At 37.0% G+C, this 15,007-nt stretch overlaps 1 protein-coding gene across 50 annotated transcripts in view; it reads right to left on the bottom strand.

The window, feature by feature from the left end:
* The window catches only part of LOC127071017 (microtubule-actin cross-linking factor 1), a 112,025-nt gene that overhangs the window by 26,866 nt on the left and 70,152 nt on the right, over positions 1-15,007 (bottom strand). For 47 of the 50 annotated variants that reach the window (XR_007784810.1, XR_007784809.1, XM_051009742.1 and 44 more), the window contains 4 exons: positions 12,417-12,532; positions 2,687-12,293; positions 334-480; positions 27-250 (listed from right to left, as the gene is read on the bottom strand). Coding sequence is in view for 48 of the 50 variants with exons in the window: in XM_051009742.1 (XP_050865699.1) it covers positions 27-250; positions 334-480; positions 2,687-12,293; positions 12,417-12,532 (10,094 nt within the window). In the remaining 2 variants the exon portion in view is untranslated. The remainder of the gene's footprint in view (positions 1-26; positions 251-333; positions 481-2,686; positions 12,294-12,416; positions 12,533-15,007) is intronic. The other 3 variants (XM_051009761.1, XM_051009764.1, XM_051009762.1) reach the window with 1 other exon arrangement.

Raw genomic sequence — 15,007 nt, 5'->3', positions numbered from 1 at the left:
AGATCTATCAGATAATTGTTACTAACTTGAATTTGCATAATTCGTCTCTGGCTCCTACCAATCGTCTGACTAATTTATCAGCACGATCAGTAGTTTTGTCGAACCTGGTTTTAAGTGATCTACCACTTTTCTCTAATGTTGATACCTCATCGCTTGACAATACGTCGCTGCCTGTTAAAACGACTTGACGAACTTGATCCAGACAAGATGAAACTTGACGTCCATGAGATTCTAAATCCTCCTTTATTTCCTATAATCATAGGACATAAAGTATTTGTCAGAAAATAGTTGATTTTGTTCAGAAGATTATTATAAATCTTGGGAATAACTTACTTTCATGACGTTTATCTGATTTCTTAATTCTTCGATATCTTCTCTAACGGTATCTTGATTGGCAAGTTTATCTTCGACCTCGGATATCCATTGAAGAAGTTTGGATAACGTTTCATCGCACAATTTATACTTCTCTTCTACCGCTTGCTATAAAAAAATTACCAGAAATAAATTATCATAATTCTCTTGAAATGATTTGGCAACTAAGAGTTGTTTTTTCTACGTAATAGTTTAAGAAAATAAAAGGAATTTTCTGCGTGTATAAAGAATACTGCCAGCTTACCAATGACAGTAGCTAAATAAGGAAAGATTAAGAAGAAGCTTATGACATATCTCACACATGCAAGCACAAACACACATACACTGAGAACGTACAAGTAGATACAGTTTTGTATGGTAGCTTTAATTTATCTGCAAAGAGCTGCATATTTTACGTATGTCTTTTTTCATATGCAGCTTGAAGCATAACCAATGTTGTGAATATGAAGCTAGGCCTCCGATTAATTATAGTTCGTTCGTTTTTTTTTTGTTTCTTTTTCCTCCTTTTTTTTTAGCAAATAAATTAAAACGCATAACGATGAAAGTGTAAAATATATGGCACGATGTAGTAATTCTTGTAATAAACTTGTAAATATGTATAAAATATATGTCATAACAATATGTTATATAATTATATGGAATGGTTTCCATTAAAAGTCGTGCTAAAAATTCAAACAAATAAACACAATATTACACCTGTAAAAAAGTAAAAAAACATTTAAAATATAACAATTATCATTAATAAATAACAACACATATACAAAAAGTAGTAAACATTAAAACTTAATAAGAGAGACAATTAAAGTTAATATATATAAATTATCTTTCAAACTCAAAGATTATTCATTGAAATTAAATTATAAATAATAATATTTTTGTGCTATAATATCAATATTCAAAAGTATAAAATATCAAATTATAAAAAGTGTGTTCAGAAATTTCAACATGTTCATTCAACTTTTATGCAATACTACGTTAAGTAAATTAAAAAGAAAGCTTTGTATTTAATAGAAGAATGATAAATATACGACTTGCTTTCGATGTCGTAATTTATGAATGTTTGATCTTAAAATGATTAGAAAATGCTCTTGAAAGATATTATGATCCAGGATTGTATTAATAAACGAATTTGTAGTGAATTTTGAAAAAATGGATTTTTTTGCGTGACGCTATATCGAATGAAAAAATTGTTTCGTCATAATCAAAAATCAATGATACTAATTTGGCCTTCTAATCATAATCATCTACCAGAAACATTTTCGAATCTTTGATCTCGTCTTACTCGTTAAAATTCAGCTATTTCTCATGTCAATCTTTGCAGAATGAAATGCAACCGACATATATATATATATATATTAAATACTTAAAGTATATAAAATATAGACGTGTTACACTGTCACATGTTACTTATAAAAATGATTATTACTTAATTATTTGTTTAATAAAAGGCCGAATTAGCGTTGCTGTTGCGACAAGATGATTTGGGATTAATGGATTTATATCATAGTAAACGATGTCAAAAAATATCAATGTCATTGATTTGTGAATTGCGTTATATCCTCGGATCACGCGAGGTTCGATGGATGATGAACTGTTGGAAGCCTGAGAGAAACATTTTTTATGTGGTTAGTCTGTCAGTTTTGTTTTAATGAAAAGAATGATCGATCCCTTTTGTTTACGTAATTAATTACCCCAAGTGTTATACGATAAGTGATAACAAGCATGGATAATGAATGGACGTCAAGGATATTTAACAAAAAAGAAAAAAAAAAGATACATAAATAAATAAACAATATCTCGCCATAAAACATAATATAAAACGATAAATGTTTACATATTTATAAATATATATATATTCGAATGATTTTGTTTTTTTCATTCAATTATAAATTAATGATTTCGACGAGTTCCATGCAAATTTCACTAAATTGATTTTAATTGTTATACACGTAGTATATATCATGATAGATATCTAGATTTTAATTCTAAGATTAGAATATGTTAAAACGTGTGATATACGTATATCGTGAGACCCATGCTAGGGAAAATAAATACATGCCATCGAGTATCGTGTCGATGATGGCCACGATATATAGATCGAGGTCCACGATGATGAGTCGATCTATGTGCATGTGTGTGTGTATATATATCAATGATGGCAACCGGGACTTTTGGAAAGCAGAAAAGTGCAACAATCCTTAACCTCTAGCACAAGCTATATATTAGGTTGTTACAATATTAAGAGAGAAAAAAATAAAAGAAAAAAAAAAGAAAAATAAAAGAGATGGATAGCATCAAAAGCTCTCTGACTTACCCTCGCTTCTGCGGTGAGTATATAACCACGTTCCATGGCCTTCACGAAGTCGATACTCTTTCCCTCTGGATCTTCAAAAAACCTGCCCGCCACACTATCTACCTTCCCACTATTTACAGCTTCCAACAAACTTACGATATTACCACTAATAGGATCTTTGATCACTGTTGTCGACGGATCTATCAAACCCCCCTCTATTGCACTTGCTAAAGTCAAGCGTTTTCTTTCTAATACCGAAGTTATTAAGAATGGATCATGATAACTACCAGTTGTTGGATTATACAGACCAAACTCGAGAGCTTCGATGAACGAAAAGCCTTGTTTGGGAGTCATAACTAAACCAATTTCTACGGCCTTGGACAAGGTATATAATTTAGACGTATCTGTATCTAAGACATTGCCCTTCTCCGGATCCATCATCCCTTTCCTGAAAGCTTCTGGCAATCTAACTAATTTTTTCTTTTGAGCATCTTTTATCAATGCTGAATCCGGATCAATGATACCAAGAGTGACGGCTTCTTTCAAAGTTATTTGTTCATTGCTACTTGGGTCCGTTACTTTTCCAGTTTCGAAGGAAAGATGTCCTTTCTCTAGAGTTTCTTCAAATGACAACGGTGGTAACAGGAAAACAGTATTTTCACCGAAACGTATGCATCTGCTCGATAATTTTCCAACTTGTGGTTCGATCGTTCCTTTTTCCGAAGGATCGATGATTCTTTCATCAAGGGCTTTTTTCAAAACTATGAACCTTCCATTTCTTGGGTCTCTAACGACTGCCACATTCGGATTAATAAACTCATATTTGATAGCTTCTTCGACCGTACACTCTCTCGTATTACTTTCCTTAGGAGATGCTTTTTGTCCTTCCAAAGAAGATCTTTGTGGTTGAAGAGTCAATGGTTTTTCTACGGTCACTAATAATCCACGTTCGAAGGCAACGTCTATGTTGTAAGATCGTTTGGTTTTAGGATCGAGCACTCTGCCTTTGGGTACGTCTATCGTTCCATCATCGATACCAACTTGTAGAGATTTTATTTGTCCCGTAGTAGCATCCTTTAACGCAGTTGTGTCAGGATCAATTAATTCGGCCGAAAGGGCTTGGACTAAATCGTAAAATTCATTAACTGTGGGTTTCGCAAATTTGCCGCTGTCACCGCGATAAAGACCACACTTCACTGCTTCTTCTATCGAAAGCGGAGTTTTTGATGTTACTATGAAACCTTTTTTTCTGGCCTCTTGTAAATCCATTACCTTGTCGATTTCAGAAATATTATATGTACCACGAATATCGTCGATAATTCCATCAGAAATTGCCTCGGCCAAAAGAACATATTTGTTGGATTTAGTATTCTTTACGATCGAAGTAAGTGGATCGATCATTTCTATTTGAATTGCTTCGGCCAATGTAAGCTTTTTATTATTTAATGGATGTATGAATTTCCCTGACGATGAATCGTACATATCCATCAATATTGCTTCGTATAAACCAAATCCCATGCTTTCGATGTCGACGATAAGACCATGTTGTAATGCAAGAGATAAAGTGACTGTACAATTAGCACCAGGTTCTTTGAACATGCCGGAACGTCTGTCTATTACACCAGCACGACAAGTTTCGGCAAGCGACAAAAGTCTTTCCGATCTTTTATCCCAATAGCAAGGTAAGGTAGGTCCAATGATACATTTTCTCATAGCTTCGTGAAGGGTTACAGCTCTGTTAGTGCCAGGATCAATGATTTTTCCACTCTTATCGTCGTATAATCCTTGATGAACAGCTCGTTGCAAAGACACAGCCGCTTTATTGTCTATGATCAAGCCGGATTCGTAAGCATCACGTAAAGACATTTCAACGTTGCCTTTGTTGAGATCTTTAACACGTCCAGTATTTCCATCAACGTAGCCTAATTCTATTGCTTCCATCAATGGCATTGTTTTTAAGAACGGTGACCTAACATCTTTTACTGTTACCGAATCTGCATCTATCAGATGTTTTTGTATAGCTTCCAATATTGTTAAATAAGTACCAGTCTGAGGATCCAAAAATGTATTGGTTTTATCATCCAATATACCTTTTGAGATTGCTTCACTGAAGCTCATTGGTCTACGTGTTTCCAACAGAAGACCACGTTCCAAAGCTTCGTGAAAATCTAAACGTCGTCCCTTTTCGGTAGCTACTGTTCCAGTTTTTGGATCAACTATAAGTTTTTCTATAGCTTCGGTGAACGTGATCACATCACCGCTATCATGTCGAACGATAGCTGTGGTCGTATCAATGACACCTTTTTTAATAGCCCGATCAGTTGGTAACTTTTCTTGTGTGTCTGGAATAATGAAGTGACCAGTTTTTGGATCGTAAAAACCTTTGAATATAGCTTCTGGTAAAGATATTTTTCGTTTTGCTGGAACTACCAGGCCACGATCCAATGCGTCCGTTAAAGAAAGTGGTACACCTGTGGAAGGATCAATAGCTGTTCCACTTTTTGGATTGATAAGGCCACGTTTGATAGCATCACCAAGAGATATAATATCGTTATTCCGTGGATCTTTGATCGATGGACTATCTTGATTAATTATACCTTTAGCAATGGCTTCTTCTAACACATAACTTTCTCCATCGATAGTGAAGGTACCTGTTTTAGGATCATAAGTCTGATGAGCCAGAGCTTCTTGCAACGTCCAAGGTTTGGTCGTACTTAACAAGTAACCCTTTTCAAACGCAATGTCCAATGTCATGGAATGAGGATAATTTAGTAAACCACATTGTAAATCTAATAATAATGTTTCCGCTGCCTCTTTAACCGACACAACTTTATCACGTCTGTCGTCCTTTATCATAGTTGTTCGGTCGTCAATATAGCCAATAGTTAAAGCTTCTTTTATTGTCATTTCTGCACCGTTCACAGGATTAAGGACAAGACCAGTTTTAGGAGAGTAATATTCTTGTGCTATAACATCTATTAACGAAGGCACGAATGGTGTCGTTATGATCAAGCCTCTGTTTAATGCTGTATCCAAAGGAAGAAGTTCACCAGCTTTCGTATCTTGTAAACGTCCCATTTTTGAGTTTAATAGATTTATAGTTAGTGCATCGTCGAGAGAAACGAAAGAGCCAGCTTTGGTATCCTGGCATTCGGTGATGAAAGCATCGATTATACCTCTTCGAACACTTTCTTCAACGTCTACGAATTGTTTAGTCAAAGGATCTTGTATCTTTCCTGTATTAGGTTCGTATATGCCATTGTTTATTGCAGCTTCCAAAGAAATTGGTTTTCGAGCACGTGGTACTATCATACCCTTTAAGAAAGCAACTTTGATATCAATTTCTGTCCTTGTTTCAACGTTGATAATGACCCCTTTATGCAGATCTATCACACCAGATTCTAATGCTTCGGATAGAGGTAATATTTCATCGCTAATTGGATTTCTTATAGCTAAGGAATCAGCATCGATCAATCCAACTTCGACTGCTTCGGACAAAGATAATGGTTCTCCAGATTTCGGATCATGAATTTGTGCGTTAATAGGATCGCAAACGCCTGCTTCTACTGCTTCTTGTAAGCTTAAAGTTAAAGGTTCCTTTTCAACACTGCTAGGTCTTTGTTCAATCCATCCCAATTTGACCGCCTCGAAGAATGGTATTTTCTTACCACTTTTAGGATCTACCATGTAACCCACATTTCTATCTACCAGTGGTCTATCGATTGCTTCTCGAAGAGTAACATATTTATCCGATTTCTTTGAAAGATCTTTAACCCATACGTTGTCAGGATCAAAGATTTGTAAGTCGAGAACGAATTCATTGAATGAAATAATATTATCCGTTGTAGGATCAACGAATCTTTCGTTTTCCATATTATATAGACCTCGATCAGCTAGATCACGTGGTGATAAATCCTTCGATACGACTATTTGCGATAACTTTTCATCAGATTTTTCGTCTGCATCTTCTAAATCTTCTCTTTCCTGTTGATCTAGATCTTCTATTTCAATTGTATCAGGTATTTTTGTTGTTTGAGGTTCTTCTATCGGTGCTGTTGATTTTTCATTGGCGATAAATGAATCGCATACTTCTTTTTCTTCTTTCTGTAAAATTTCCTTTGCACTAGCCTTTGGTGTAGACAGAAGTTTGGACTCTTGATCCAATGGAATTCCTTCCACTTCATCAGGTAATTTTTTACTTTCAGATTCAATCGTTTTATCGATTTTACTTTGTGTTACTGGAGAAATTAAGACTGGTTCTACTACATCGACTTTACTTTGTGTTACTGTAGAAATTGAAGTAGGTTCTACTGTATCGACTTTGCTTTGTGTTACTGCAGAAATTGAGGTAGATTCTACTGCCGAGATAGACTCTACAGGTGAACTAGGTTTTTTAGTTTGTCTCGTTTGAATAGCATCGACTACAGCTTTCCCAGCTAAAACGGGTGCAGCGACGACCGCTAAAAGTCCGAGTTTCGCAGCTTTAGCAATACTCATTGAGCTTTCTCCATCTTTTTGTTTTATTTTACCGGTTTGAGGATCGAGCAGACCTTTTTCTAGAGCCTCTTTTGTTGTTATGGTTTCTGCTGTTTTTACATCGTATAGAACGGAATCTGGCTCGATCAAGCCAACTTCTATCGCTTCGGTTAAATTGTATGATTTTTTCGATTCAGGATCGGTAAAAGATTCGGTCTTATCATCATAAATTTGTTCTATAGCTTCCAAGATAGTCAGACTGTTTTGTGTAGTTGGTACTGAAGTACTGGGTTCATTTGCCTGGTTCGAGGTATCAAGAATACCGACTTCTACTGCCTTTGAAATTGGCATAATAGCACCTGTGTTAGGATCAGTATAAGTTCCTGCATTCATATCGACCAAACCCTTTTCTACAGCATCGCTGAAAGTAATCCTGATATCCTTGGTTGTAAACTCTTCTTTCTTCTCAGATTCATCTTTAATGATTCCCTGATCACGTGCCTCTTCGATCGTGAGAGTATCACCAGTTTCAAGATTTTGTACTTGTGTTGCATTTAACAAAACATATCCCGGCAAAAGTTCTATAGTTTTCGTGGTAATCGTATGATAAGATGTCACTGTTTCGGTAATCGTACTGATGCGTTCATCTTTTTCTGGTGTTTTTATAATCAGAAGACCAGATTCTACAGCTTCTACGATTGGTATGGATGTACCGGTTGTAGGATGAACAAACACACCTTTTTCTTTATCTATAAGACCGGATTCGAGAGCTTCCGTTATTTTAATACTATCTTGTGCAACTGGATAAGGTAGAGTCATTATAAAATCAGTTGCTATAGCATCTTTCAAAGATACATTTTCACCTGTGATAGGATGTCTAATTTCATTTTTGGATGGATCGATCAAGCCACGCTTCAAGGCAACTGGGAAAGTCATACCAGCTGGTGGCAATTCAAAAGATTTAGTCCTTTCACGATTTTCAAATACGTTTTCCTCTACAGCTTTAACTAAATTAACGCTACCACCTTCGGATTTAACTAATGATCTATCGGCATCGATTACATCATTTGCGATGGCATTTTCTAAAGTATCTAATTGTCCGTTCGGTTGAATTATTTTCGATAATGGATCGACTATGCCACAAACTATGGCTTCGTTTAGAGTAAGATGATCACCTGTTTCTGGATGAATAACCTTGCCTTCTTGAGGATCTAACAGACCTTGTTTGTACAATCCTGGAATAGAAAGGCTCTTTGCTAAGGGGACAAGTAAATCTGCATTCTCTGGATCTAAGATCCCACGATCGAGAGCTTCCTTTATGGACACAACATCACCTCTTTGTGGATCTAGGATTTTGCCGCTATCGGCATCGATCCTATTACTTTCAATAGCTTCGGACAATGTCATTTTCTTTTCCGCATCTCCAGAGATTTCAGTTTCAATAACGTGTACCGTTTTTTCATCGATTAGACCACTTTCCATAGCTTCGCTAGCTTTAACGATTCTCTTCTTCATTTTTTGAAGCACGATCGGTTTAGCTTCTCTTTCAGGACTTTGCGAAAATGATTTAGCTTTACCAATCGTTACTGTATACTTTGGTTCCGTAGTTACTCTTGCTCTTGCTTTAGCTACCAATGACGCTGTATCGGTACTATCCTCTTCAGGTGTAAATGATTTCGTAATAACCATATCCTTTATTTCTACGTTTTCACCATTTTCTTGCCTCGATGGTTCAACATCACTCGACGATACGCTTTCATTCGCTTTAAAATCAGATACTGGAACGTCTGTACTTGTTCGTAAATCTTCTAGTAAAGTTTCTGTTACGGTAATCGCTGAGGATGATTTAACATTCGATATTTCTTCTGGTGGGACAAGACCACGTTCTATAGCAACTTCTCGAGGTATTTTTTCTCCTGTCGTAGGATCTTTGATCATAGCTTTTTTAACAGCTTCAACAGCAGCTGCTGCTGCCACCAAAGGAGCACCAACGACAGCTACCAAGCCAAATTTCGTTGCATCTAGCAAAGATAATTTTCTATCATCGTCGACTTTGTATTCGCCAGTCTTTGAATCGAGTATACCACGTTCCACTGCTTCAGGCATTGCAATGTTTTTACCTGTTGATGGATCACGAACTAGTACATCTTTAGATTGCAAAGTACCGTCGTTGACAGCTTTTAAAAGGTTGGCAGATGTGCCGTTATCGGTCGAGATAACTAATGCCGTTGCAGGATCATAAATCAAACCTCGCGAAACTTGTACAGGATCTAGTATGGACGACTCGTCTGTTACTTTGATCTCAGTGTCCTTCGTTGGATCATCAACGTGTGTTAATTCTACTTTATCAGGTTTGCCAGAAACCTTGGTGATTTGTAAAAGTCTTTGATTTGTTGCATCGGAATCGGATGATCTATATTGAAGTATTACCAATTGCCTTTCTATTGCCTCTTTCATAGATATTTTTTGTGGGTAAGTATAGTGTCCCGTGGAATCCAAAATATTTTTTTCTAAACTTCTCATTAACGACACTTTCCTTCCATTATTCGGATCAATCACAGCTCCAGAATTTGGATTAATGATTTGTAATTTTATGCATTCCTCGAATGATACTAATCTATCAGTACCTGGTATGATAAATAGGCCAGTTGCTGGATCGAACAATTTCTGATTAATAGCATCCGCAAGTGTCCAACCATCGGTAGGTAATTCGAATACTCGTTTTTCTGTTAAAGTACGTTCACTTTCTATAAACGAACTAATTTCTGATTTATGATTCCTAGTAGTTGTCACTGAAATTTGCGTCTCAATTTTCGTTTCATTCGAATCCTTATTAGTCGAGAATGAATTCGAATCGATCATCGCTTTCTGTTCTTCTCTATGCTGCGAAGGACTCTTCGATCTGGATCGCGATCTATCGATATTGTCTGGTGAAGATGGTGGACTAGTTCTTATTGGAGATATCGTACCATTCTTAATAGTAGATTGGATCGATGACGAAGGTATGAAGGTCGTTGAAACGACTGAAGGTTTAGTTGCAGATTGTGTTAACTTGTCTTCGCTTGGTGGAACAATTTCTTTAGTTATAATAGTCGTAGTCGTTCCAATCGCCATTGGTTGTGATTCCTCTCTTTCATCAGGACTATCAACGTTACCAACGTTTGTGACTAGGGTAGTTTCAAACGTGACTTGCTTAGATGGGAAATGTACTTTCCCAGCAGGTGTTTCTTCCATTCGTTTACCAAGTAAACCCTCTTCTATAGCTTGATGAACGCTCATAATTTTTCCGCTGTCAGGATCGGTAAAGATTTTGTTAGTTTGATCGATCAATCCATGTTTAATAGCTTCCGCGTAAGTGATTTTACAATCTCGATTGACTACTTCTCCTGTCTCCAATACGGTTACATATCTTTTCACAGTTTTGGTAACTGTTTGGGTCGTTACAGCGATATTTAGCAGACTCGTAAGCAATGCAGCTCCGTCTGGTGTGATTAAACCACGTTTAATGGCATCTTCCAAAGGAACAATTCTTTTAGTTCGTGGATCCAACAGTTGACCCGATTTTGGATCCACTAATTCCAATAAAACAGCTTCTAACACACTGATTTCACGACCCTCCTCCGTAATTCCAATACCGCAATTAAGCATCTCCGATACCGTAGACCTAACGAAGCCTTGTTCTTCGGCTACGTCCAAGGGAACTGTCTTTCCAGTTTTCAAGTCGACTATATAAGAACCTCCTGATTTTGGACTGATCAAACCTTTCAAAAGAGCAGAGTTCAAGCTGATGTATTCTCCAGAAACGGGGTCTTTAAACCCATCGATATCAAAAATAGTCTTCTGTGATATTGACATGACCAAGCCCTTATCTACTGCCTCCTGTATACTCAATTCCTCGTCTTTTAAAGTATCTTTGAACGTACCTTCCGGTTTAACAACACCTTTGGACAATGCATCGGACAAAGTAATCGGTTCTCCGGCTTTCGTATCAGTTATAGATTTGAGATTTTCCGAATCTAAGACACTCCTCGATATGGCTTCCAATACCGTCAATTTTTTCCGATGCGCTGGACTGGCTATCCTACCAGTTTCATCGATTATTTCCAAATCGCAACAATCCTTGAGTGTCATCGGTTTAACGATAAGTTGCCTTCGACGTGCTTCCTTCAAGGATAATCTCTCCATTGATAAACCGTGCATATACCTACCACTCTTTGGATTCAATATACCTTGCTGTATCGATTCAGCTACCGTCAACTTGATATCGTTACGTGCATCGACCACTTCCTTGACGTCAGGATCAATAACACCTTTTTCTATAGCCTCGTTCAATAGATAATATTCCCCAGTAACTCTATCAAGAATACGACCCGACCTATCGTCCACAAGACCTTGGGATATCGCGTCGGAAAGCGCAAGAGCGTTCTTTTTAACTTTAACCGTGACATCGAGTTTCGTTAAATAACCCCTAGAGTATGCCTCCTCGATGGAGATTCTTTCACCGTTGGCCGTAACAACTTGACCCGTTATTGGATCCAACAAACCCTCGCTCATCGCATCGGCAACGCTAACACCCGAGAAACTGGTCGTTACCTTAACTCTATCATCCCCTCTCTCGGCATCAAAGAGCTCCTGCTGAATAGCCTCGAGTAGTGAGATTTGTCGACCGTCCTCCGTTACCCCACAAGGTCCCAATAAGTGATTCGCCAGATTTCCATCGATCAGATTCATTCGCGCAGCTTCCTCGATCGTCACGCTTGTTTTCGCGTCACTCGAGGTTGCTATTCTACCGTTTCTAACATCAAGGATCCTAAGTCTTATAGCTTCGCCAACCGTTAGTACCTTCCCAGTACTTGGATGAACGATACCCCTAGCATCTATCACGTTGTCCGTACTGATACCCTCCTCAGCCCTGTGTATCCTCTTAAGACTCCTAATTTCGCTAAATTGCATGCTGCTTCGAGCGTCGGTAGTCGAATCCGTCGTCGTTGTTGACGTCTCGGTAACGCCACTGATTCGAGGAGAATAACCGACATCTTGTTGCCCTTCTGTTCTTGCTCGTTTCAATGGCGAGGATTCACGACTTGTACTACGACGAACGGAATCGCTACTCACGCTGGTCTCCGTTGATTCGTGTCTTTCTGTGATGTACCTGTTGGGAAATCAATCGAAAGCAATTTCGTGAGATCTCTCGATCAAAGATTCTTCTACTATTTTGTTTCTTTCTTTTTTTAATCTTTCCTTTATCTTTCTTTTTTTTCCACAAATTACTCACTGCGATTGAGTGTAATGTGTCGTTGTTGAGGTATAACGTTCTTCGCTAGTTGTACTCTCGTAGATGTTAAATTCCGTGCGGAATGTCCGCAGAGGTCGTTGCTCTTGAAGAGCACGCTAAAACATAAGTCGAATATATTAATTTCGATACAAATGTCATGGCATTTTATTTCAAATTTTTTATAAAAGGACGAAGCAAATAGATTGATAAATTTTCTAGGTATATAGGCTCATTTTCAACTCCTTCAAAACGTTAGGAACGAATAGATAAAAAGAACGAAAGAGTGAGGGAGGAAGAGAGAGAGAGAGAGAGAGAGAGAGAGAGAGAGAGAGAGAGAGAGAAAGAGTGAGATAGGGAGGAAGGGAGGGGCAGAGAGGAGAGAGAAGTTGTCAATTTTCGCCGATTGCTGGGCGATGCTAAACGCTGGACGAGATCATATTTTTAGAGCACGTTCAGCTTCCGTTGCAGCTGGGGCTCGCTCACAGCTTACGTTAACGCCTCGTTTAAAGTATACTTTTTTCTTTTCTTTATCGGCTAAAGTCACGAAACATGTTCTATCTTTGTCGAAATTTAGGGAGACGCGTAATTCTCGAGTGATAACTTTTATGCTAAACTCAAAGTGAAGTGAAATAATGTGTGTTAGAGTAGAGCAGAGTCGTCCGAGGCTCGAAATAATTTTTACGATCGAAAAAAATGCGAGGGAAGAGCACGAGAACAATGAGAAAGAGATAGGGAGAGAGAAAGAAAGAAAGAAAGAACAATCAGTCGACCTCGATGGCCTAATATTTTACAACATATTTTACTTTACAATGTACAAGAAGATAAACAAAAGAAAAAAAAAGAACAGAGAGAAGGGAAAAGGAAAAAGAGAGAGAGAGAAAGAGAAATATATTGGATATATAGCCATAAGTTGTGAGTCCATGTCTAAGAAAAGAAAATGACGGCATCGTTAGTTTTTTTACGACGTAACAAATTACGCTAATCTTTGAATATTAAATTCCCCCGACACAGATCGACATTGCTTCCAAAGAAATTGCATAACTAGATTTATGACGTCAGATCGGCCGGTCTTTCAATAACTTGAGAGTGAAATCGTATGATTGCGACACATTTCTGTTTACGCGTGTGTACTTCAAAACTTCTATTCCTAGATCGATTCGAGATCTCACTCGCCTCGAAACTTTTGAAACAGAATGTCTATCACGATCTGTCTCTAATCACGTTTTTCCCTTTTTATTACCTTGGTAATAATTTTTCTTTTCGCGAGTACCATGATTGACAACGATCACTCGCATAATAATCCAATAAATTGTATCTTTTCTTTTTTTATTAGACCGAGTCCACGTAAAAATAAATCTACATGTTTTGTCCTTTCAAGTCAACTAAGTCACTTTTTTAAGTATTACAGGCTTCAACAGAACGTATCTCGATAATTAAACTCGAAGGATCTCGACCTCGTTCTATAAATTATTTCCAACGAATGTGTTAATGAATATTTCATAGATTGTTGACTACTAATCTCTCAATTGTAATAATATCAAATTAAAAGATCTCATTCCTTCCCCGGCCGGTGAACGTCACGCAACACCACGTTAACGCGACGAGCTCGCCCGGGATACTGATACTAAAATCGCTTAGACTCGTGCCAAAAGCTTAACATCGTTTCGGACGAACTAATACGTTTTATACGCGCCATTTTTAAATACAACAACCTCTTTCTTTCTTTCTTGTTTTCTTTTTTTTTTTTTTTTATGTATCTCCCTTCCGATGATACGAAGATGAATGAATACTGTTCCGCTATTGGTCCATATTCCGATTCTGTAATATCTACGGACTGCAATACGATACTATGCTTAAAAATATAGTTATAGATAGATAGATAGGACACGTGACTTCATTCGTCTCTGATCGATTTCATTTCATTCAAACACAACTACGTTTACTATCACTTAAAAAAAGAATGAGAGTGAGAGTGAGTGAAAGAGAGAAAGAGAAAGAGAGAGAGAGAGAGAGAGAGAGAGAAACAGAGAGGGAGAGACAGATAGATATTATTTTAAATTTTGTGATGAAGATTTTCTTCATCTTCTTGCCTCCTTCCCAATGTTATTTTTATAAGACTCTAAAGACTATACTTAAGTAAGATGACTCACTGGAACTCGACAAAATGTTACTGAACTCTTGCAACATATTCAATTTATTTTACGCAATATAGAAATTTTTATCGTAATGAAGTTGAATAATAGAAAAATCTCAAAATTGTGTAAGAGAAAGGTATTGTTAACTTAGATCATTCTCTCGATGACATCATGATCACTTAAATAATTCAAACGTATGCTCGACTGAATCACGATAAGGAGTTGAGTGTTGCTATCTAATCTGAGTAATTGTATGTATCTTTATAGAAAGTATAGCAAGATATTGCGATTAAAAATGTTATATTTTCGTTTATTAACACTGACGTTGTAATTGAATCCAAAGATCTTTAGTATAAGTCTAATAAATGTTACTTAACAAAAAAAAAAAAAGTAAAAATAAAAATAAAAAAACAAGAAAGAAGATAAATAAATAAATAAATAAACAAAATAAATCCT

This window comes from Vespula vulgaris, chromosome 20, assembly GCF_905475345.1.
Source record: "Vespula vulgaris chromosome 20, iyVesVulg1.1, whole genome shotgun sequence".
Taxonomy (NCBI): domain Eukaryota; kingdom Metazoa; phylum Arthropoda; class Insecta; order Hymenoptera; family Vespidae; genus Vespula; species Vespula vulgaris.
Note: the sequence above shows the minus strand (reverse complement) of the source record. Positions and strands in the feature narration are given on the sequence as shown.